General features: G+C 48.4%; 1 protein-coding gene across 9 annotated transcripts in view; it reads left to right on the top strand.

Annotated features, from left to right (window-relative positions):
- The window catches only part of FGFR2 (fibroblast growth factor receptor 2), a 108,893-nt gene that overhangs the window by 64,226 nt on the left and 21,420 nt on the right, over positions 1–23,247 (top strand). For 3 of the 9 annotated variants that reach the window (XM_040486635.1, XM_040486631.1, XM_040486637.1), the window contains 4 exons: positions 4,773–4,963; positions 6,313–6,460; positions 9,912–10,114; positions 20,456–20,607. In XM_040486635.1, the coding sequence (XP_040342569.1) occupies positions 4,773–4,963; positions 6,313–6,460; positions 9,912–10,114; positions 20,456–20,607 (694 nt within the window). Of the gene's footprint in view, positions 1–4,772; positions 4,964–6,312; positions 6,461–7,719; positions 7,865–9,911; positions 10,115–20,455; positions 20,608–23,247 lie in introns of all 9 variants that reach the window. The other 6 variants (XM_040486632.1, XM_040486638.1, XM_040486636.1 and 3 more) reach the window with 3 other exon arrangements.

Below are 23,247 nucleotides of genomic sequence, written 5' to 3'. Positions count from 1 at the left end.
GAACCTGGTCTCCTTCTGATCCCCGGGATGCGTATTTACTGAGCCTGTAGACATGCTCGCTGGACGTTTTTTATGGCCTTTGCTATGTCAGAGCAAAAGTTGTAGATCTCTTACGAGCCAACATATTATTATGTCCAGAGGAGGGACTGGCATGTTATAAAGTTTCAGTGGTCAATTAACAAAGATTTATTCTTTGTCACTCAGGTATTTTTCTCTCTTTCACCGTAATTACCTCGTGGAGCGAAGCAGGCTGTTTTTCCGCCCACCCTTTCTGGTTGTGGCTCCAAGCTTTGGAGCAGGACTTGAGAAGGTCAGTCTCGAAGTGGAGACTCCTAGCCGCTGGGCCTTCTGCTTCGGGAAAGTGGACTCACTCGGAGCTCTTGACACGGGGGGATGAGCGAAAACGCGGAGGAGAGAATGTGTTTTTTAAAGCGCATCAGCCTGTGTTTACTATGCACTGATTTGATGGGACCTCGTTCCAATAGTGCAGCCAGCTGCCTTCTCGGCACCCTGTGGGGTGCTTTCCATCCTGTCTCAAGTCGGAATTCACGCAGGGGCCTTAGAGTTGCTCTTTTGAAGGTTCTCGACCCCGTTCCAGGTCCGGGCACTGTCTTTGTGCAACCTGCTCAACTCAGAATGGATATTTTTTTAAAAACCTCCACAAGGGCACAGGGGTGAGCTGCTCATCAGCTTCTCTGTTTTCCATATATTTATTTCACTGCCCCTGCAAAGAGAGGAAAAAAAAGAATCTGTTTTATATAAGATCAGAGAGTTAAACATGCTGTAAGAGAACCTTGCCCCAAACTGTAAATCCTTCCTGGTGGAGAAGCTGTGATTTTTGTTATCATGTAGAAGAACAAGAGATGGGCCAGGGGCGCCTGGGTGGCTCAGGGGGTTGAGCGTCTGACTTCGGCTCAGGTTGTGATCTCACGGTTCGTGGGTTCGAGCCCCGTGTCGGGCTCTGTGCTGACAGCTCAGAGCCTGGAGCCCGCTTCGGATTCTGTGTCTCTCCCTCTCTCTTTTCCCCTCCCCTGCTCGTGCACCGTCTGTCTTTCTCAAAAATAAGTAAACATTAAAAAATATAATAAAACAGATGGGCCAGCTCTGAGTTTTATTCTCTAATCCAGAGATAATTCATTGACTTATTTATTATTATTATTTTTTTACATTGGCTTGTTGTGCAAAGCTCTGGGAACCTGAGGAGTTTGCTCTGCCCAGGGCCTGCTGAGGTTGGGGGAGAGCACACTGGCTGTGGAGGGTCCTTATGCCACCATCACTGTCCTGTTCCTGTGGTATTTCCCAGGTGCCCACCGGGGCCTGGCCACGGAGGTCTCGCCTCTGCGGGAGCCACTGCCCGTGTCCCGCTCTCACCCCAGGGTGAGAACTCCTGTTCTAATTTCTGTCCTCCCCCCTACTGCTGACCACCGCTCGGACGGGTCTGACAGACACCAGGGAGGAGTGATGGCTGCAGGATCTGAGATGAGCCGTACCGTGCTTTGCAGATGCTGGCATCCCGGGACCTTTTCCAAGATGTTTGGGGCCTGCTCTCTGACTTGTTTAAGGGCAGAGAATAAGGTTGCAAAGGAAATCAAAGCCTGATGTGGAGAAACGAAACATGAGGCCTACTGACTTTTTAAAAACATTTTAAATAACATTCTCTAAGGTTTCATTTTATACCGAAGGCAGCTGTAATAAGTTTTGGAAGACGGTGTAAGGTTTCGATTACAGAGCGATCCCGCTTGCCGGTTTTTGTACCCAGAGTGAGAAAGGGCGGAGGGAGCCGGCGCGGGGGTGGGGGGGGGGGTGGGGGGGTGGGGGGGGTGGTTAAGGGGTTATTTTGTATAAGGTGAGAAAATTCGAGAGGATAAATTCGAGACTGCAAGCCGGCAACTTTGGCGTGTTGTAATTTGCAAATGCAATAACATTAAGGCATTGCAGAGGCTTTTTTTTTTTTTTTTTTTTTTTGGTGAAAATAGTCAAGATAGCAATGGAATAACTTAATAACTGGAACGCAGCGGCACGTCGACCGCAAGTAAAACAAGGCTGCAGGTCTGTAGCGGGCCCTGCCAGTGTTGCCCCAGTGACTACATTCCCTGCTGAAGGCTGGCGCAGGCCAGAGATGCCGGGCGGTCTGAAAGCAACCATTGTTCACAGGACATCATTATTTGGTATTACGTGCACAATGTTTGCTTGTGAAACGATTTATTAGAAACAAGTATGTTTAAGACGGAGAACTCGGTTTGAAATTCAGCTGATCTGGCTCATGACATTTAAGATTTTACAGTACCTTTGTTTCCGAGAATAAATATTTCGGTCCACTGTAAATATTTATCTTGAAAACACACAAGCACATGTACACAAAACTGGAACGCCGAGCCAGAGCATGAATTGATACCTAAAAGTCCTCTCTGGGAACGAGGAAACCTCCTCAACATTCGGTATGTAGAAAAGGAGCGTATTTCGTGAGCTTGGCTGGCAGCATCCGGCCCGGAGGACAGATCCCCTCCCGCTGCGTCTCTTGGGAGGAGGCCTGGCGAGGACAGTGCACGTGTGGACTTCACTCTGTTCTTCTCACGTGGATGGGGCTAGCCGGGATTTAAACCAGACCTGTCCCTGCCAGCTGCAAGCCGGGTCCCCGTGGCATCCAGCTGGCCGCCAGACCTGACCGGGAGGCTTGCTGTGGCCCATTCCTGGGATGGCATATCAGCCGAAGAGGGAGGGTTTCTGGTGATTGAAGGGATCCCAGCTTTGAGATTTTCTGCCCACAAAACTAGGACTTCTGGGTTCTTTGCGTAGCCTACAGGGTAATGTCAGGCAAATGAATGACTTCTTTGGAGGCTCTGCAATCCTTATCTTTTTAATGTGAAAACGTAGGTGTCTGTGAAGTGATGGGAGACTCTGGAATGAAATGTGCTAAGAGTAACCCACTAGCATTTTTTCTTTCTCTATTCTTTTTCTTTTTCTTAACGTTTTTAAAGACCAACAGGCTTGTGCAGTAAAATCAATTTGCACATGGTCTGGCTCGTGTCCAACAAATTCCACTAAATGATATTTTCATCTGAAAGGCCCAAATATAGAAGCACTTAGATATCTATCCTTCTAACTTGCTATTTCCAGCCCAGTGCACAGGGATACCCAGGTGCAGGGTGGAGGCATCCTTGGTGTGGCGGGTCGGCTGGGATCTCCTTATTTCCCTTGGCCATTTTTTAAGCTGGGGTTCAACACGGTGGTGTCTGCGGTGTGGACAGAGATAAGGAGGCTGACTCACACGTGCATGTACACATGGTGAGGTGTACGGGGTAATACATTTGTGGGTCGACAGATGGGGGATTGGGTACGTGTGGCTCTTGCCCAAACTGCCACGTAGGAGGATTCCAGCCACTTTGTGATCCTAGGGCCTTTGTGGACAGGATCACACAGCAGGCTGGTCTGTTACTACCAGATTCTTGGGGACTCCTGTGTACAACGTCTCACGAACCTTGACACGGTTGCCTCTGTGGGACTTCCGCACAGACCACCTCTAAGCCGGAGAGGAACTTTGCCAGGTGTAAGACGAGGGATGTCTTTTGTTGAGAACTCTTTTCCTAGAGAGAGAGGCAAGGCACGTGAGGGTGGCAAGCATACCCTCGATGGGGCTTTCTCGAACGTGGCCTAGCACATCACCAGGATTGGGGAACTGATGTCTGTCTGTTTCTTTGGGTGCCGCGTCTGAATAAAGGATGTCTATTTATGGGGTGTCTTGGCGGCTCAGTCGGTTACGCGTCCGACTTCGGCTCACGTCGTGATCTCGCGTTCCGTCCGTGAGTTTCGAGCCCCGCATTGGGCTCTGTGCTGACAGCTCGGAGCCTGGAGCTCGCTTCGGATTCTGTCTCTCTCTCTCTCTCTCTCTCTCTCTCTCTGTCTCTGCCCCTCCCCCACGTATGGGTGAATAAAGAGTAAAATGGAGTAAATCCATTGAAAAGAGATGAATCTGGTTGTTCATTCAGGAGTTCATGACTTGGAGCTTGAGCGTTCAGTTTTTCTTTTCAAAACAAGAAATTGGGGCGCCTGGGTGGCGCAGTCGGTTAAGCGTCCGACTTCAGCCAGGTCACGATCTCGCGGTCCGTGAGTTCGAGCCCCGCGTCAGGCTCTGGGCTGATGGCTCGGAGCCCGGAGCCTGTTTCCGATTCTGTGTCTCCCTCTCTCTCTGCCCCTCCCCCATTCATGCTCTGTCTCTCTCTGTCCCAAAAAAAAACGGTGGAAAAAAAAAATTAAAAAAAAAAAAAAAAAAAAAGATGAAGTCTTCTCAGAACATCTTAGAGACGTTTCAGGAGCTACCGTGTCTGGGAGCCATTTGGGTGTTCAGGGCGCCTCTGTCTTGTCCCTTGCCTGCGACGTGAAGCTTGTGGTCAGCGTGAGTCTCCGATATGATCCCAAGTGGGACCCGCGAAGGGGCCCCCGTTCCCCTGCCGTTGTCTTTCGATTGTCAGAACCTTCTCCCTTGTTGGGTAGGTGGCCACGGACAACCAATAACTTGAGATACAAGCAGTTCTTCTCTCTGTTTTCTAAATAAGTATTCTTTTTACAAGGGTCGTGCTCCAGCAGGCTCCTTTGAAGTCGTTTTTGTTATGCATTGGGCCGCGGTGTTATTTCAAAGGAGTCAGCCAGCAGACTTGAGGCCTTTTTGGCTTGCGTTCACGAGCAGCCTTCTGGACAACACAACTCATTTATCCGTCTTCCCCCACCTCCCCCTGCCCCGTCCCCGCTCCCCCTTCCCTCCCTCTCTCCCTCAGAGCGATCACCACACCGGCCCATCCTCCAGGCTGGACTGCCTGCCAATGCCTCCACCGTGGTCGGAGGCGACGTGGAGTTTGTCTGCAAAGTTTACAGCGATGCCCAGCCCCACATTCAGTGGATCAAACACGTGGAAAAGAATGGCAGCAAATATGGACCTGACGGGCTACCCTACCTCAAGGTTCTGAAGGTGAGGACTTTCTGAATCTGAAGGGACGCCACTCCTGGGGTCTCCGTCATGGACTCGGGGACCGGTTCTTTGATTTCCTGTTGGTGTCAGAAAATGATGCTCTTATTGGACCGGCCAGGAGAGAGTGTGTTTCGGGAATGAGCAGATTATTAGACTTGCTAGTAAAATTGCAGAAGGGACCCCATGGGGTGCTGGCAGGGCTATTCTAGTTGGAGTCAGAATAATTCATCTATTTATCAGCCCTGAGATCTCAGACGAGACGTTTAGGCTCGGCCGCACATCCATAAAAGCGGGGATTGTGCTGCTAGGTCCCCGACAGGGTGGTTGTGCAGGGTCTACGCCATGGCGTGCACGGAACGAGCTTTGTAACCTCTAGGCATTGTACCAGTGTGCATCGTTAACACCGATGTCGTTCTCTCTTAACACAATGGGTTAAGGTTAGGGTCCGGTGGTAGTAGCCATCTTTTAGAAACCATTTACATTTTGCTTTAAAAAGAAAACTCCTTGGGGCGCCTGGGTGGCGCAGTCGGTTAAGCGTCCGACTTCAACCAGGTCACGATCTCGCGGTCCGTGAGTTCGAGCCCCGCGTCGGGCTCTGGGCTGATGGCTCAGAGCCTGGAGCCTGTTTCCGATTCTGTGTCTCCCTCTCTCTCTGCCCCTCGCCCGTTCATGCTCTGTCTCTCTCTGTCCCAAAAATAAATAAACGTTGAAAAAAAAATTTTTTTTAAAAAGAAAACTCCTTCCCCTTTGAAATCCATCCAAATGTGGTTTAGACACTAACCTTCAGAAAGTGGTTTTGCATTAGTGAGGTGCTGAACAAGGAAACTTTCTCCTTGTGTTTCGTAATTTGGTTCCTTGCAAGTCCCCGTGTTAATGGCATCAGCCTCTTTATTTTTTAGATCTGTCTTACTCTGCAGGATGGTGATAGCCAGCGGCAGCTAAGTCTGTACACCCTCTTCTCAGCCACTGCCTCCCATGTCTCCCGCCTTTGGGTGCCCATAAGAGAACGTCCTTAAAAAGAACAGTCTTCCAGTAGAACCATAGGTAGCTCCACTAAGACCTCCCAACCAGTGAGAATACCAGTGCTCAAAAGAACTAGAAAACGACCAACCCGGAACTACCAGTCCATTCTGCTGGGTATCCATCACACCCTTCCATCCCTCTCCACGGGGTCACTTCCATTTGTCCACCCGTTGGCTTACTTTGACCTTTCTGAACCCACAACCCGTTGAGGCAGCTGTTTAGACCTAACGGAGGCTGTTTTCTTGTGGTGCATTGGTGGTGGGACCCTAGACGGTACAAAGTTCCTCCTGGTTGGCCGTTATATTGTTCTCCTGTGTCTGTTCCAGCACTCGGGGATAAATAGTTCCAATGCAGAAGTGCTTGCTCTGTTCAATGTGACGGAGGCGGATGCTGGGGAGTATATATGTAAGGTCTCCAATTATATAGGGCAGGCCAACCAGTCTGCCTGGCTCACTGTCCTGCCCAAACAGCAAGGTAACAACGTTCTGTGTTTTTTTGTTTTTTTGTTTTTTTTTTTGTTTTTTTGTTTTGTTTTTTAAAGAAGGCTGGATATAGAAGCTGAAAAGACTTGGTGCTTTGAGAGACTGCAGGCAGCTTATAGGATACTCTGTGGCCTTGGTATATTCATAATAATCTTTCTCTGGTGATGCAGCTGGTATGATGCCAGTAGCCATGGAAAAATGCCCACAATGTTCAAAATGTTGCTCTAATTTCTTCCAAAGATTGCCTTCCACCCCCCACCCCCCCACCCAGTTTTTAAGTCGTTCCTTCTGGTTAACCTTGTCCGGGCTGCACATTCCCCATCGATGAACATCTTCTGCATTTTAAATACACACCGGCATGCCTGGTTGAATTTGTGACATTTGCATATCAGCCGAATTCCTACCTTCTCCTGCCACAGATTTGTAGAGAAATATCGGCACTGTGTGATTTTTCCAGCAGAATATTACTTCTTGGTGGCGTGACTGGTGCTCGTGAGATACTGCCCTTGATCTCGCCGTCCCATCGTCGAGCATAGTCCATTTTAATCGGTGCACTGCTGGACCCTGTCAAAGGCAACAACAGGTTGCCTTCCTTAGTTTGTCACGACCCACACTTGAATGTTGATATTAATGAAAAAAAAAAAAAAAAAAACCCACCCCGTTTCTCTGCTACCAAGATCCTACTTCTGTTGCTTTCCATGCGACGTAAGTCAAAATGGTTACGCAGGAGTGAAAATTGGAGTCTGGTAGCTGACACGCAGTTCCACCCTGGTTGGTTCCCACCGGGCCGGAAGGGTAGGCCAGGTGTCCACCTGGGCTCGTGTCCAGTGTTTTGTTTTATAACACGGTCACTGAGACAGAACCATCCCTTTGTCAAGGTGGGAGTCTGCAGCCAACAGGACCAGAACCCAGCTTGGACTTTTGGGCGCCATACTTCTGGAAAACCATCCCTAAATCCAAAGCAAAACAAAGGCTAAGAGAATGGATCTCTGTGGGTTGATTTTTCCATGCGTTTTGATTGCATGCATGTCTAGGTGGTGAAGCCGGTGTGGTGACGGGGCCTGTGGAGGTGAGCTGCTCAGTGTCGTTCCGTGTCTCTCGGTTGTGGGCTCTGTGGACGGGCTGCAGTCGGAATCTTCTGGTGGCCAGCACCTGCCGGAGCCCCCGGTGTGATGCCTCATGGTTCCACGGCCCCCTCCACAATCATTCCTGGGTCGTCTAGCCTTTTCTCTTGCTTCCCTTGTTTTCTAGGCCGCCGGTGTTAATACCACGGACAAAGAGATTGAGGTTCTCTATATTCGGAATGTAACTTTTGAGGATGCTGGGGAGTATACGTGCTTGGCGGGTAATTCTATTGGGATATCCTTTCACTCAGCATGGTTGACAGTCCTGCCAGGTACATCCTGCTCTTTCTCTCCACGGTTGTTGCCCTTTTCTTGGTTGATTGCTACAAAATTAACACCGCTTCTGTTCGCAGAAAATGGCCCCTTTTATCCCGGCATAGAGATTTTTTTAAAAATGTCTAAAATGATCCCCCAGGGATAAGACAGTTGCCTTTGGAAATTTCACTCACAATGAGATCCCACCCTCACGTGAATGATCAGGTAAAATTTCATCCTTAAAAAACCCAAAGGGATCTTAACATTTATCGTGAGTCACGGAGTCAACGTACAAATTCTCACCCGTCCCTGTTTCCCTTAAGGAAGACGTTGAAATTACTTTGTAACATACAAAGTAGTTTTTTTCTCATCTCAGATTCCATTTCGCTGAAATCCCATGTGTACTTTTGTTACTTTGCTCCACTCTCTCTTTTTTAATGATATGTAAATAGATGGATGTCTGCCGAGGTGCCGGGGGAGCCCCACCTCTGCACAGAGGGTGTACAGAAGCAGTGTGTTACCTACCTGGGGAATCGGTGGCTTGCCGTGTGTTACAATAAAGTGGACCCTCGGCTTGCTTTTCCTGCAAAGCATGCTCTTGCCATCTCGGGCTTGATGTTATTTCTGCCCTGCGGAGAAATCAACATCGGTGAAGCCCCGTTGCCTACATATTGCTGCTGCCTGGGTCTTTAACCGACATCTCTGTCCTGGTCGAACTTTTCCTGATAATCCCTACCTACTGCCTCTGTGCCTTTGTCATTGCCTTCGTGAAACTGCATAGACTGACTGGTTTGCCAGCTCGTGATGTCCCACGGCAGTTATTAATCGCTTACGTTTAGAGTGCCGTGCCTACCTGCATGCTTATTGTATATCCCGTCAAAATAAGTTGATCGTTTCATTTTGTGCTGTGTTGCTGGAGGTTTTGACTGTCATGCAAGTATTTTTCTGGTTACAATGCATAAGCTTTAAATAATACCATTTGTATCCATTCTGCCTTTTGTCATGAGTCTGCTCTGTGAATATTTGCTTTGAAACAATGAGATGCCTCTTACCTTGAGCTTGCTTTTTTACCTGTAGTACTGCATTCCGCAGGTGCGTAGTTGGTCCCCCTTAACCAATTTGCCTGACGGTACTAGCACATTAACTGTAAGAACACAGTTTGAGAAAAGTACTGTTCGGAAATACCCTGCCTGTAGCTTGATGAGCCTTGAGGGCGAAGGAGGGAGCGGATATCATTTATTGGAAGTTGGTAGACGAACGTGCTACCCACGTGGAACACCATTTCTGTGTTCAAGAGAAACACTGTAGTGACATCAGTATAACCAGAGACACAAATTTCAAATGGTAATCGATGAGGGAATATTACCAGCTTTTCATGGTATGGGCATAGCGATTCTATACTAAAAGCAATTTGGTCTTTAAATGAAATGCATTTATTTGTTGAGTGGAATACCAGGCTGGACTGTATTAAGAAATTTGAAACTTTTCCGGGCCAGCCCTACTAGATGAATATTTATTTCATTTCATATGAAAGTGTGTTCGTCTGGGGTAAATTACCCTGTCACATCTTCCTTTGGAAGAGCTTTATCCAAATAAGAGTGATCCCTTCAGATGCAAAAGTGGGCACTGTTTGTATTTAAGAATTTTAAATTTGATTGGCCTCAGAGACCACCGTGGAAGACAGTCTGTTTTCTCGTAGGTGTGGTTAACTGTCGCATTGTGCCCGAATGCCTAACAGAATGTAGCCTTGTAGCCTGCTCTTTGTGCCTTGGTGGGAGCTAGTCCACCGTGATCTCTGCATTGCAGAGGCCCCTTGAGGCTAGAGAGAGTGGCCGTGTGGGCCCTGGTGGTAAAACGAGGAGCCCTTGGTTGCTCGCCTTCATGGGGAGAGGTGCACGGCAGGCCCGTAGCCCGGGCCTTTCTGCAGCCTCGAGTCATTAGGGAAACCTGTCCTTGGGAATGGTCGTCACCTTGTGTTTCGTTTAACTGTGCCAGGGCGCATCAAGCCCGTGTCCTAACTCTGTGGCCTGCTTATCTGTTCCTCCCCTGTGGTCTGCACTCCAGCTCCTGTAAGAGAAAAGGAGATTACGGCTTCCCCAGACTATCTGGAGATAGCCATTTACTGCATAGGGGTCTTCCTAATTGCCTGTATGGTGGTGACAGTCATCCTGTGCCGAATGAAGACCACGACCAAGAAGCCGGACTTCAGCAGCCAGCCCGCTGTGCACAAGCTGACCAAGCGCATCCCCTTGCGGAGACAGGTAACAGAAAGTAGATAAAGAGTTTGAAGAAATTTACTCCAACCCCGTGTCCCAGCCAGCCCTTGGGTCTTTTTCTCTGCTTCGATGCCATCTGCTCCTGTGAGCTTTCACTGTGTGAGTGGCCCCAACATGCCTCTTAGTGGCCGTCCAGTTAGTATTTGGGGCTTGGAGAGTCAAGTCCTGGTGCCCCGGGGCGGGGCGGGGTGGGGGTGGGGGTGTCAGTCGAGTCAAGTTCCAAGGGCAGGCGAGCATGATGGTGGGAGACTCTCAGAGCTAATCAGCAGAACTGGAAATAACGCAGGGAGGCAACGCCCTTGTGTCTTTGAGGCTCAGGTGTAGCGGTCTTTTTGAACCACAGGCCACTTGTGTCCCCTGCGATCTAATGCTTTTTTTTGAGACTGGCTTATGCCACGAGTTAGAAAGACAGGGGCATTAGTTCTCTTTGACTTTTTTTTTTTTTTTTTAAATCAAGGTCAGAAACTTACGCCCTAAAGATGAATGTGAACTACCGCTTGATTTAAACCAGACTGCGATGTCTGTCTTGACTGGGTTTTGGCTCGACCTCTCTGATTCTTAAAATAGAAATGTATGCATATATTATGTTATTGTTAATCGTTCACAAGTGTGGCTGTGGATTTGGTGGTAGAATGATTGTTGTATTGAACGAGCAACAGATTGTCTTCAGCCTCGTGTCTGGTCTTTGGCGGTCACCTTTTGCTCTTGTGTGCGTCCTGATTGGTTTAATTTTGCTTTGGGGAGACGGGGCAAGAGAGCCCCTGCACCTCTGCTTTAAACCAAGGCTCTAAAGGCGAGTGGGACAGGATACGCTTTGACCCTTTCCTCTGTGTTCATGAAGACAGAAGGGGAAGGCAGATGTGAACGGAAAGTGTCTACAAGCAAAGCATTTGGGGCGGTGTTGTTTCTTTTGAAACAGCAAGTAAAATGGCCAACTCACTGGCTCTGTTTCAGTGCACGCTTTAGTAGAATTTACAGGGCATTTGTTAAAATTGCAGATTCCTTCATCTCAGCCCCAGAGATTCAAGCTCGGTAGGTCTTGAATGGGGCCAGGGATCTGTATTGCGTGTAAGCAGGTCCTTCGGTGATTTTGAACTGCACTCCGAGAAACTCTGGGTTAATCCCAGCTCTGCCCCTCCCGGGACTTCAGGTGGCGGTGACATTTTCTGGATCAGGCATTAGGACGGATTAGGAACCAGTTGGCCAGCCGCGGTTTTGGCATGGCACCGGCTGTTCTCGACCCAGCTCTGGGCTCCGGGCTGAATGGGTCCTTGTTGACTCGTTGGAAGCCACGTATCAAGCAGTTCTTTATTCTTCCTAGAGGCCGAGGATAGCATTTGGAGGGCGTGTCAAGTGCAGGTGATTGCCCAAATTGTGTTAAGAGCAAGGGAAATCAAGGTGCCCATTGGGTCCCTCCTGCCACCAAGAATGCTATTGTTACTGAAACCACACCACTGTCATTCTTGGGGCTAGGGAAATAATGATGGGGCTGCTTGTCCGACTTTGGGAGAGGCCAGTTGGAAGGTGACTCTCACATGGCCAGGTGGCGCCTTCAGTGACATTCAGGTGCTGTGACCACCCGTTCCCCTCCCTCCTCCTTTCCAGTTAACCTCCGGGCCATTCTTACAGCCACCGTCTTGAGAACCTGACCTCAGGGAGTTGAAGAAGGGAGTGGTGTTCCCATCTCTATGATTTGTTGTTTTTTCCTACCAGGGGAAAATGCTACCTTCTGGAGGAAACCTGCAATTTGGTGTAGCTAGACGATTGTCCCATAATGATTTCATCATCTTTTTCTCTGCAGCTGTTACAGTGCTCTTTTTACTTCCATATAAAAGAGGCAGCTGCCCTTAAAATCTCCTTGACTCAACCCTAGTCATCGTATTTTCATTTCTCTTCGGCTGACTGGCCTTTCGTCTTTGTCTGTCTCCACCTCGGTTGATCATGCTTCCTTCATGTCCCTGTGTGATCGAAGGGAACACTAGGTCGTCTCCTTTTTTCTCCCCCCGCCCTCGCCTGCTTCCTTTCTTTATCATGATTTCCTGAGGGCTTGGTCCGACCCAGGTTCTGCGCAAGATACGGCCTGTCACCTTCACCAGTGGTTCCAAGGTGATTTGGGGGCCATCATATGTAGTGATCTTGGGTTTTCGTAGCAGAGGAAAGCGCACAAATCTCTGGGAGATTGATTTATTTGGGGGGATGCTGACACACCTTAGCTCCTCATAGATGTCGAAATGGGTTGTGCAATTCTTTACGAAGAATGCGCCGTCAGGAAGCACGGCCCCTTTGGTAGAGGAGGAGGTGCCTGTCAGGTATCTGGGTACAAGAGGGTTATTGGAGTGTAGCTGGAGTGAAAGGCCCCATAAAGGCCGGCAGAGATGTTGATGACAGAGAAAATGCCACGGAGATGCCAAGCATACTTTCCCCTGGCGACAGGTGAGCCTGTAACCAGATGTCTTAAGGATGGGCTGTTCCCAGTTACTTGCGAGGCCACTTTTCATGCTGTATTAGCCCAGCCTCCTCTATGACGCAGGTAACACCAAGAGTCTTCATGATGGAGACCAAGTATTTGCTTCTTGGCCCTGACCCTCCCCCCTCCACCAGCACGCACGTGCACGCACACACACACACACACACACACACACACACCACATCTCACTCAACCCCATCAATCACTGTCCTCCTTTTAGAACGAGAGGAGTCATGTTTTTCCTTTTCCTTTTTTTCTCTTTCTTTTTCTTCTTCTTCTTCTAATCCTACTGTGAGTGTTTCCTTCTTGACATTTACTGATTTGGACCGGACTTAACGGTTACAGGATGTCTCCGTTTGTTATTTTTTTTTTTTTTTTTTGGAGTCAAAAATACTTTGCTCCAGTAGCTAAGAAGAAGTTCCTTGTGTTCATTTCCCAGTAATTGTGAGTTTTTTGAGGCTCTTTATGCATTTTGATGCTTGAGGAAAGAGAGAACTTTTTAGTCGGAGGAGGCAGGTGGCAGCCGGCGTCTCCCTGTGTCCCTTGACAGGGGCTCGTGCTGTTTTCAGTGCCGGGGCTCGGACACTAGGCCGGCCACTTGCTCACCTGCTCCTGTTCCCTTTGGCATCAGCGTGATCAAGGGGGCCAGCCCAGAGGGGGTGTCCTCATGAGCTTGTCAGCTCTCGAGCAGGTGCCCAGGCTGCCAGGGGATAGCCACAGTCATTGTGAAGCAGCCTTTATACACCCACGAGTTCAAGAGAGGGCTTCCCTTTCTGTGAGCTGCACACATCAGCGGGGCGTTCGTGGGGAGGGGTGCAGAGGAAACGGAGGGTGTTTGTTCAGGAGGCATGTGGTATTGCTGGGTTTGGTGAATCAGTTTTTCGGTGAGTACGTAAGTTTCCTTCTCTGGAGCCAGAAGTTTCCATAGGGCAGGATGGACATTTCACTTTTGCCGTAAACAGATAAAACCATCTCCTGGGTAGGGGCACACATGTGCATGCAGGGCACACTCCCGCCACTACTCACCTCTGAGAAGGGCCCCCAGGGTTTTTTTCTGAGGCTTTGCTTTCACCCTCTTGGTTGCTGATATGGGTAGATCAAGGTCCTCTTGTTTTTAATGTTTTATTTATTTTTGAGAGAGAAACAGAGTACAAGCAGGGGAGAGGTAGAGAGAGAGGGAGACACAGAATCTAAAGTAGTCTCCAGGGGGGCCTGGGTGGCTCAGTCGGTTGAGCATCCGACTTCGGCTCAGGTCATGATCTTGCAGTTCGTGGGTTGGAGCCCCGCCCTGGGCTCTGTGTTGACAGCTCGGAGCCTGGAGCCTGCTTCGGATCTCGTGTCTCCCTCTCTGTCCTGTCCCTCCCCTGCTCACATTCTGTCTCTCTCCATCTCAAAAATAAATAAACATTAAAAAAAAAAGTAGTCTCCAGGCTCTGAGCTGTCAGCACAGAGCCTGATGCAGGGCTCGAACTTAGGAGCCATGAGATCATGACCTGAGCTGAAGTCAGACGATTAACCAACTGCACCACCCACGTGCCCCAAGGTCATCTTTTTTTTTTTTTTTTTTTTTTTTTTAACAATATCTTTGAGATAAGTGGCATGTTCCCAGGGACCTCACGAACGGGACAGAAGCTGTGGGGGGACCGGCTGGGTGCATGTGATTCAGGAATCAGTTCTTGGGGGCTGTGCCTTCGTGGGTATTAAACACGCTGAACTCTGTGAAGGAGGGTTCCACTTCTAGAAGCTCATTCATTGTCTAGCAGCTAAATGTCATGATATTGGAAGATTCTCCACCTTTTGGTTAGTCAGATGGTCTAATGAAATCTCCCTGGTTCCAGAAAACGCTTGGGTTATTAGGGTAGTCATGGATGGCTAGCTGGAACCTTCCCTTCCAAGTGGGTGCCTCGCCCTCCCTGGTTCCCACTGGGCTGTTAGCTCCTCTCAGCCTCTGAAAGATAGGACAGTTTGAGATCTGATTTGGATTTTGGCTGATGGGATCTTCTAAGAAGCATCAGCCCATCCAGGACCTGTGAGTCATTGCTTTGATGGGTTTACTCATGGAATCCCGGGCTGCAGCCCGGGGGAGGCAGAGACCTGGTGAGGGAGAAAACTGATAAACCTAAACCGCCTTGCCTGATGACTTAAATATTGTTATGGAGGGAAACAGAATCCAACCCCAGAAACCCCTCAAACCTTTATCCCAGCCGCCTGGTTCGAGGTGGTGAAAACATTTTGTTTGGCCATTGGGGAGGGGTGGACAGGGCTTAGAGCACAAGTATGTTAACTTGGGGCCTTAATGTTCTGGTTTAGGGGATCCCCAGCTTCAGAGTCAGGAATTAGTGACACCCGTGTGTCACCCCTCTCCTCCTTGCTTCTATCGGCCCTGTTTTCTGTGAGTCCCCCTACCCCCCTACCCCCATCAGTCTACTCTGGTGTACAGAAATGACTCTTTCTTGGTGGCCCTTTAAAAGGAAAAGAAGAAAGCCACTTCCTTGCTTAGTTTCCCGTATATACCAGGGAAATACGCAAAACGCACCTTTTGTTAGAAGTTTGATTTATGGCACGTGTTATAGAGAGTCCGGAAAGGGGGGAACTGAATGGAGACAGAAAACAACATACATGCTAGAATCGTGCCTGCCAGGATTGAGGAGTGAGAAGGCGGTTTATTTGAGAGTGTTAGTGTGTATTGTTCGCCAGTAACTTAATTATCGCCATTGGTGGACTACTTTTAAATTAGATAGAATATCCAATGGGGTAGATAATGATTTTGTGCAAAAAAAAAAAAAAGCGATAGTCTCCTAGTCCTGAATTAGTCCAGGGATTCACAGGTGGACAGTGGGGATTACTTGAGGGTTCCGAAGGAAAGACACTCTAGCGAAACGCAGTATTTCGTGGAGGAATCAGTCGCCTGCAGAAGATTGTACCCAGCCCCGGAAACACATTCGCTCTCAGCAGAAGCAGAGTGAAGAGAAAGCCAGCCCGAGTTTACAGTCCCAGAGGGGATTTTAAAAGCTCAGTAAAAAACGCGTGGAGGTCAAATTAAGATACACCTTCACAGACACAGTGATCAGATTCTGTAGTTTCTTATATACCTCTGGCATTTTCTTACCTTTCTTCCCCTTTGTGCTTTTTACAAGAGTATTTTCCAGATTTGCACATTGAATGTGAACCTCTACCCTTAATTGGCACAAAACCTCCATAAGTAACCCTTTCTGTAAACACAGTTTTAAAGTTTGAACAGTAGTGATAGCAACAAAGTTCGTAGAGGGCTTCGGTTTTAAAAGCTTTGACACGAAAACCTTGTGGAGATCGTTCGGAGGAAGCTGCATATGTACGTGAACTTTTGCCATGGGTCTGTGGGCAAAGATTCCTCACGGGTCATAGGTCAGCCACAGAGCAGTTAACTTCTGACTGGTAAGTTTTTCTTTTCTTCAGCAGCCCCTAAGCCATATTTGTCATTAGGATGTTCTTACGCTTTCCCCCTGCCCCGGGACCGACCCCTGACTCCTGGATCCTTTATTTCTTGGGTTTGCTCTTTGACTTGCTGGAGCCCCGGCCCATCCCGGCTGTGAGCAGAGGGAGAGGGTCTCATCTTCCAAGCTAGGAAGGCACGTCCTGTCCTGCAGTCAGCCTTCCCTGCCGGTGGGCTTCCGGTCTTCCCAGAGCACACAGTGTGACAGCATCTCCTACACAAAACGCCCGCAAGCTGCAGGTCTTCCAGGTTCCCTGGAGGGGCTGCCGGTCCTGAGCTCCCTTGGGTCTGGGCAGCCAAGGATTCTGAAAAGGCTCTAGGAGAAACAGTCGCGACGTTGGTAGCAAATATCAACCGAACTCTTCGCCAGTGCCAGGCTCAGCACTAAATGCTTTATGGGTGTGACCTCATTTTCCCCTCATGGTAAGTCTGTGGGGTGGGAACTTTCCTGGTTTCCTTTCAACGGGTAGGAAACTCCAGTCTAGGAAGGTTACACGACTTCCAAGGCGCTCACAGTTGGCCAACGTCGGAACCGGCACGTAGCCCCCCGGGTGCCGTTGCTCAGAAGGCCACCACCTGAGTGGAGCCCCGTGTCGTAAGCAGTTAGCAGAGGAAGGGTACCAACCAGGGTTGGCTGCTAGGCCAAGCCCGGTCACTGGGGTGCCCACATGGGAGGATGCAAAGATGCCCCAAAACCCAGCCCGGTAGTGCTGGGAAAGGTTGCAAAAGCAATGCTCTCGTTGTTTTGGTTTTTGTTTTGTTTCGTTTTTTAAGTGTATTTATTTTGAGAGAAGGAAAAACAGAGAGAGAACACGAGCAGGGGAGGGGCGGAGAGAATCTCAGCACAGAGCCTGACACGGACTCGATCCCATGACCATGAGATCATGACCTGAGCCGAGATCAGGAGTCAGTTGCTCAACTGACTGAGCCACCCAGGCGGCCCATGTGATCTGCTCATTTCTAACTCCTTTAGAAGTCACTGTGTGTCAAGCACGTGTGCTCTGCTGTTTCCCCCCCTCCTGGGACAGTTCTACCTTCCTCAATTCAGATCCCTACCATTCTAAAAAATATTTTTATTGTTAAAGAAAGTGCTTCTTCTGGGGGCGCCTGGGTGGCTCAGTCGGTTGAGCGTCCCGACTTCGGCTCAGGTCACGATCTCACAGTTCGTGGGTTCGAGCCCCGCATCGGGCTCTGTGCTCTGACAGCTCAGAGCCTGGAACCTGCTTCAGATCCTGTGTCTCCCTCTCTCTCTGCCCCTTCCCCGCTCATGCTCTGTCTCTCTCTGTCTCTCAAAAATGAATAAACGTTAAAAAAAAAAAAAAAAGTGCTTTTTCTAAAACATAAAAAGAAATACATATGCCTGGTGATAAAACTCAAACGACTTGGAAAGTTCTGAGGTAAGATGAGTTCTGCCCCTTCCCTCAACTGTGAGTCCTCTCTCTCTCTCTCTCCCCCCGAAGGCTAGCCACTATTCAATCTCTTCTATATCATTCCTGAAAGTTAAAAAAAAAAAAAAAAAGGTTGTGTTCTCACGCCCCACATGGGGAGGCCGCTCTCCTATGCCATACCCTGTACTCCCTGCTGCTGCTAAGAGCAGAGTTTTGAGGACATGCCTCTTTACCCAGAACCGTGCCCCCTCTTACTTCTCCGTGGGGTTTCCCCTCATCGTCACCGATGGCAGCACACCAGATACAGCGATAGTGGAATCGTGGAATTCCTGCGGGTCTGATGATGACAGACTACACGGCTGGCCTCGCAGAGAGAGTCCTGGCTGCAGGATTTGCCAGACCGCGGCCGTTGGGGGGCCTGTATCGTCTCGTCCCGAGACTGACTTTTCCAAGTCTGGTTGGTTCTTGTTGCCTGTGACCCTCAGGGACAAGTTCCCATTGCCGTGAATGGTGACCTTTGCCTCTTTGTGTGGGAGAACTTTCCGGCAGACCATTTTGTCTTTGACAACACCAGCCTCCTTCTGTATCCATAGCACATGGCCTTGGTGCAGGGTGCTAGGGTTTGGGGAAGCATCTTTGGCCAAACCCAGTCCTGAATCTTTGTGATTCCTTCTCCGCGGATGGAGCTCAGGATGTTTGTGTGGTCGCTGAAAACTGTGTACATCTTGATGTTTTTTGAGAGACCCTGGTTTCTGAGAGCGCTGTACTGAGGCCGTGTAGCGCAGTGAGTTGGGGCCCATGTGGAGTCTGTCTGGCCAGGGTGTCTGTCTGGCCAGGGTGCCGTCCCTGCCTAGTCCCTGGCATTAGTGGGGAGCAGGACTGGATTCCACGGGAGTTCACACAGTTACCTTTTGTCCTTTCCTCTCCTGCCATTTGAGTGCTTAGACACTTGGGTGTGAGGCCTCAGCCTCTTGGAGCCGAGTCTATCCGTGAGGTCTTTCTCAGCTCCAAAAGTTACAATTCTTCAGCTCCTTTTTCAAAAGTTATTTTTAAATTGCTTCCAGCGAATGACTTTGCTCATACTCTGCATGTAAAGCTTAAGAGTAAATGCCCCTGTCAAAAGACCGCTCAGAAGGGCTCAGAAGTGTTCTCCTGTACGTTTTTAAAAGATGATAGAAATTCTGGGTTAAAAATCCCATACGTCTTGATTTTATTTTTTATTTATTTTATTTATTTTTGAGAGAGAGAGAGGGTGAGCATGAGCAGGGGAGGGGCAGAGAGAGAGGGTGAAAGAATCCCAAGGAAGCTCTGAGCTGTTAGCACAAAGCCCGATGTGGGGATCGATCCCCGGAACCGTGAGATCATGACCTGAAATCTAGAGTCGGATGCTTAATTGACTGAGCCAAACAGGCACTCCATACGTCTTTATTTTAATACCGAAACCAACTTCCTATTCCTAAAATGACTCCACCTCAAACCCCCACCCCAGTCCATTCTTGGGCTCTTCTTGGGTTTCTCCCTGCCTTCAGGGCACTTTGGGCTTACAAAGGAGAGAATGAAGATTTTTGTCTCAGGAAAGTATGGGTCTTCCTGTTCCCGGCGGGAATGGTTCAAACTCTACCTTGCGAAAGGTCATCGCAACTAAGTATGTTTATCTGCCCTCGGTCTTTGCCACCTTAACTTCAAAGGTATGTTTGGGGGCGCCGGGGTGGTTCAGTTGGTTATGTGTCTGGCCTCAGCTCTGGTCATGGTCTCGTAGTTTGTGAGTTTGAGCCCCACATCAGGCTCTCTGCTGTCAGCACAAAGCCTGCTTCGGATCTTCTGTCCCCCTCTCTCTGCCCCTCCCCCGCTCATTCTCTCTCTCAAAAAATAAATAAATACAACTTAAAAAAAAAAAAAAAAGAAAAGGTGTGTTTGTAAGCGTAGCTGGAGAGTCCTGTTGACCTGGGCAGTCTTGCAGGGGACCGAACCAGAGAGGAACTGCGGGCTGCTTTGATGGACCACGTTAAGCCTCACGTTCCAACTTTCTTGAGCCAAAGTCGTGTTCATGGTTTAGAGTGAGGTGGTGGTCAAGCAGCCCACAGTTGTACCAGGATGGTGTAGTCATCCTCGGGATTGGCCTTCAAGTGGGCTCCACATGTGTTTTCCTTATAGAAACTAGCCCAGGAAAGACACCGTATTTAAGAAGTAACCGTTTTGTCAGACGCAGACTGAAATGGTTGGGGGGTGAATGAGAAAAGTCGGTGTAGCCCTTGCAGTCTTCAGATGGAAGAGGAGATTTCCCACATGATTATGAATACAAGGATGCATTTTTTTTTTTCTCCTTGACTCTTCGCCCCATGCTTTCAATCCATCAGTCTCTACAAAGAGGCAGTTGATTTCCGTCGAATGGCCTGGGCGTCACCGGTTCCCAGAAGGACTAGGGGGGAAGCAGAGAATGGCCCTCAGTGCCTGGGTCTCCGGTTACCTTGAATTAAGACCCTTGGAGCTATGGGATGCCCTTCACATTCAAATCCTAGAGCTAGTTCCTTGAGACGCTTGGCTTTTCGTTCCAAAAGACAGACGCCGTATCGGAGAGCTGATCGTCTAACAAAAAATTTTTACGGAATTTCACAGGCACAGAATTGATTCATGATATGAGCTGGTGTATGGGGAGATTGGTCACGTGGGGCTCCGGGACAGGTAACAAGGCAGTAATGAAGCTCATGGGGTTGTTGTTGTGTCCTCAGGTGGCTGTTGTGAGGAATTCGGACAGAAAGATGACTTCTATTTTGACCGGGTGCTGTCTAAAGATGTTTGCAAGCCCGGTCTTGGGAGCATGGGAGGTGGGTGAGATGTGGTGCTGCCGAGATAGGAAGACAGAGGAGCTGGAATCCGATTCTTGACTTTGGCCGGCCCTCCCACCTTTCTTCCTAAGAATCGACCATCTGGCTGGGCCCTGGCCGGCTGCCAGCCTTCTCAGGTGGAGCCAGGATTACATCTGTGTCTTTGCATTTTGTATCCAGGTTTCTGCCGAGTCCAGCTCCTCCATGAACTCCAACACCCCGCTGGTGAGGATAACCACACGCCTCTCCTCAACGGCAGACACCCCCATGCTGGCAGGGGTCTCCGAGTATGAACTTCCAGAAGACCCAAAGTGGGAGTTTCCAAGAGATAAGTGAGTGTTTCCATTGGACACATCCCCAGATGGAGACTTAGGTCTAAATGGGGATGTTGGATTGACATTTTCTTTTTATGGTCCTTAACTGCAAAGGTCATGTCTGACGATGTCAACAGGAGTGAGTGAGGTTGTATTTCTAACCACCTCCTGAAAAAGAAAAGAATTGATTCTCTCACTTTTAATCGTTCTTTAAAAACAGCTACTAGGCATGGCTGGTCTCCAAACAAGATGGTACCTTGTTAGCATTTTTTTTTTTTTTTTTTTTACTGTTTAGATCATTCATACCCAGTCACATGGACTAAATATCCCACTTATAAAAACACATGTGACCTTCCAGCCGCTGGTGATTAGAACATGACTGTTCTGTAGTCCATTTCTTCGGAGCAATTAGATGTAAAATGCAAATTGCCCTAGGAGTCTTCACTCAGTGTTGGCTGTTTTTAATGGTTATTCATGTCATACGGGGCTGAAATGGTTCAAATATGGTATCTGACATCAAATTTCCCGTGGTCCATAGTATTTTCCTTAGTGGATGGTGTGGAGGTGTTCTGATCAGATGTTTGTTCTAATCAGCATGCCCACCCGGGCTCTGTGGAAGGCATTACCGGGAGCTGTTTATCTCTTGATCTGGCTTGATGTCCACGTATTTGGGCTCTCTTGGACCGGATCTGAATCCTGGTTCAGCTAGCCAGTGGCTAGGCAACCTTGATTTTCTGAACTTCCATTTTTATAAACTAAAGATCATAGTATTGACCTCCCAGGACTGAGCACAATTCTTGGCTTCTGAGTTTCCCTGCCTTGTGTTTCCCTTCCTGTACGGGTAGGCTGAGAGCTCTGAACCACAAACATCAAGAAGAGGGTGGGGCCAGGCAGAGAGTCTGTGAGGCAGATCTTGTGCTCCCAGCCCTCTATTTCTGGTCCTGCCCAGAAGACGAAGTATGACGGTCCTTGAAGACCGTCAGCTCACTTGTTGTAGTCGTTCGAATCTGAACATTGGGAATAGTAGAAGGTGGACATCCCAGACTATACGTCTACATTCCCTCACCTGCCGTAACCTCTTGCCTGGCTTGGATACAGCTTTCACTCCCTGTCTGTCTTGGCATTTGCAGTTATCTCCCTAAAGTTAAGTCAGAGAAGCGTTTAATTACAATCAAAGAAACTCCTACACAAACTTGGAGGTACCAAGATAAGCTTTTCTAGAGACTGGGTATGACGCGCTCTCTTTGGGAAGAGAGGTAGCTTACGTGGCACCTGTGATTTCGATTCACCCAACTCCACACCAGTTTTGTTTCCCAGCAGCCAATTTTGAGATACTAATGTGTGCCATAAGCTAGGACCAAAAATAATTATACAGGTGTCACTCTGTCAAGAGAGCTAATGGAGGTAATTTCCAGTGTGTTTGTGTCCTGTAGCGAAAAGACCATTCTTCATTCGGGACTTGTTTCTTGAACAATAACCGGGGAGGCATCAGAGAAAACACAAGGTGTGGTTCCCTTCCCTGGAGAAGGTGGAATGAGAACGGGGTTGTTTCTCACCAAGCCACTTCGCTCCCTCGTTTGAGCGTACCAGTCGGAGGGCGTGCACATTCCTGCACGAATAGGACTGAACTAGGGGGCTGCGATCGTATCGTAAGAAATCCCAGCTCTCAGGTTCAGTGCACGGTTTTTGTCGCCTGTGACGCTGCAGCCAACAGTGGAAGTCTGTGTGTGCCTGACCGTTAGCTCCCACCTTGGGGGAGGACCCTCGGTGCGGAAAATCTGAGCGCTAGGCATTTCAAAACGGAGTTTAGCACAAACGTAGGTGGAGCAGACTTCCAGTGAATGAAGGCTATTTAGAAGCAGTTTATTAGATTGGAGGCAGAAGTTATACAAAGAAAGGATTGTTACGCTTGTCGTAGCGGGGCAATAGGACATAAATTAGCCATTTTTCCAATGCAAATGTTTATTTTCTGCCAAGATATTAAATTTAATTTTAGTTCAGGATAGAAACAGAATGACCTCAGCATAGCATACGCCTCCCTCAGTCTTTGCTTAGCTTTTGCAAACCATTGTGTGCTTATCATAAATAGTGTTTATTTACTAAAGGCAGCTTAATACTTCACTGTGTTGTGCTTAAGTGAAAAAAACCACATTCATAAGTATCCGAAAGATTTCTCTGTTCTCTTGGCTTCGAGAATGCCCAGAGACAAATCTATGGCTATTAGTATGGTGTGCACCGAGCTTCTGAGCTTAGAAATCCAGTTCCTTGTGTTCACTCTGGATTTTCTTCATTATTAATTTTGGGTAGTTAAGGATTTTCTAAACTGTGAGGTCAAAAGAGAGTCCCCTCAATTTCTAGAATTTTCTTTTTCCTTTAGGGAAAAATTAGAGATTCCTTGAAATGCGTTTAAGATTCATATCATGTAACTTGGCCAGGAATGTGACCGTAAAATCCATTGGTATTTGAATAATAGTGATTTTAAAGACCTCACTTCACAGAGACAAAAAAAAAAATAAGAACAGCTTTAACATTTTTTCTTTGAGACATTCTAAATTACAAATATTCAATTGGCTCAAGATCAAAAGCTCCGCATTGTTAGCACTTAGGAAAGCTGACCACCTCACTAGCGAGGATACCTTCCACAAAGAAAATAAATCG

Source organism: Herpailurus yagouaroundi, unplaced genomic scaffold (assembly GCF_014898765.1).
Source record: "Herpailurus yagouaroundi ecotype Mexico unplaced genomic scaffold, PumYag 163, whole genome shotgun sequence".
NCBI lineage: Eukaryota > Metazoa > Chordata > Mammalia > Carnivora > Felidae > Herpailurus > Herpailurus yagouaroundi.
Note: the sequence above shows the minus strand (reverse complement) of the source record. Positions and strands in the feature narration are given on the sequence as shown.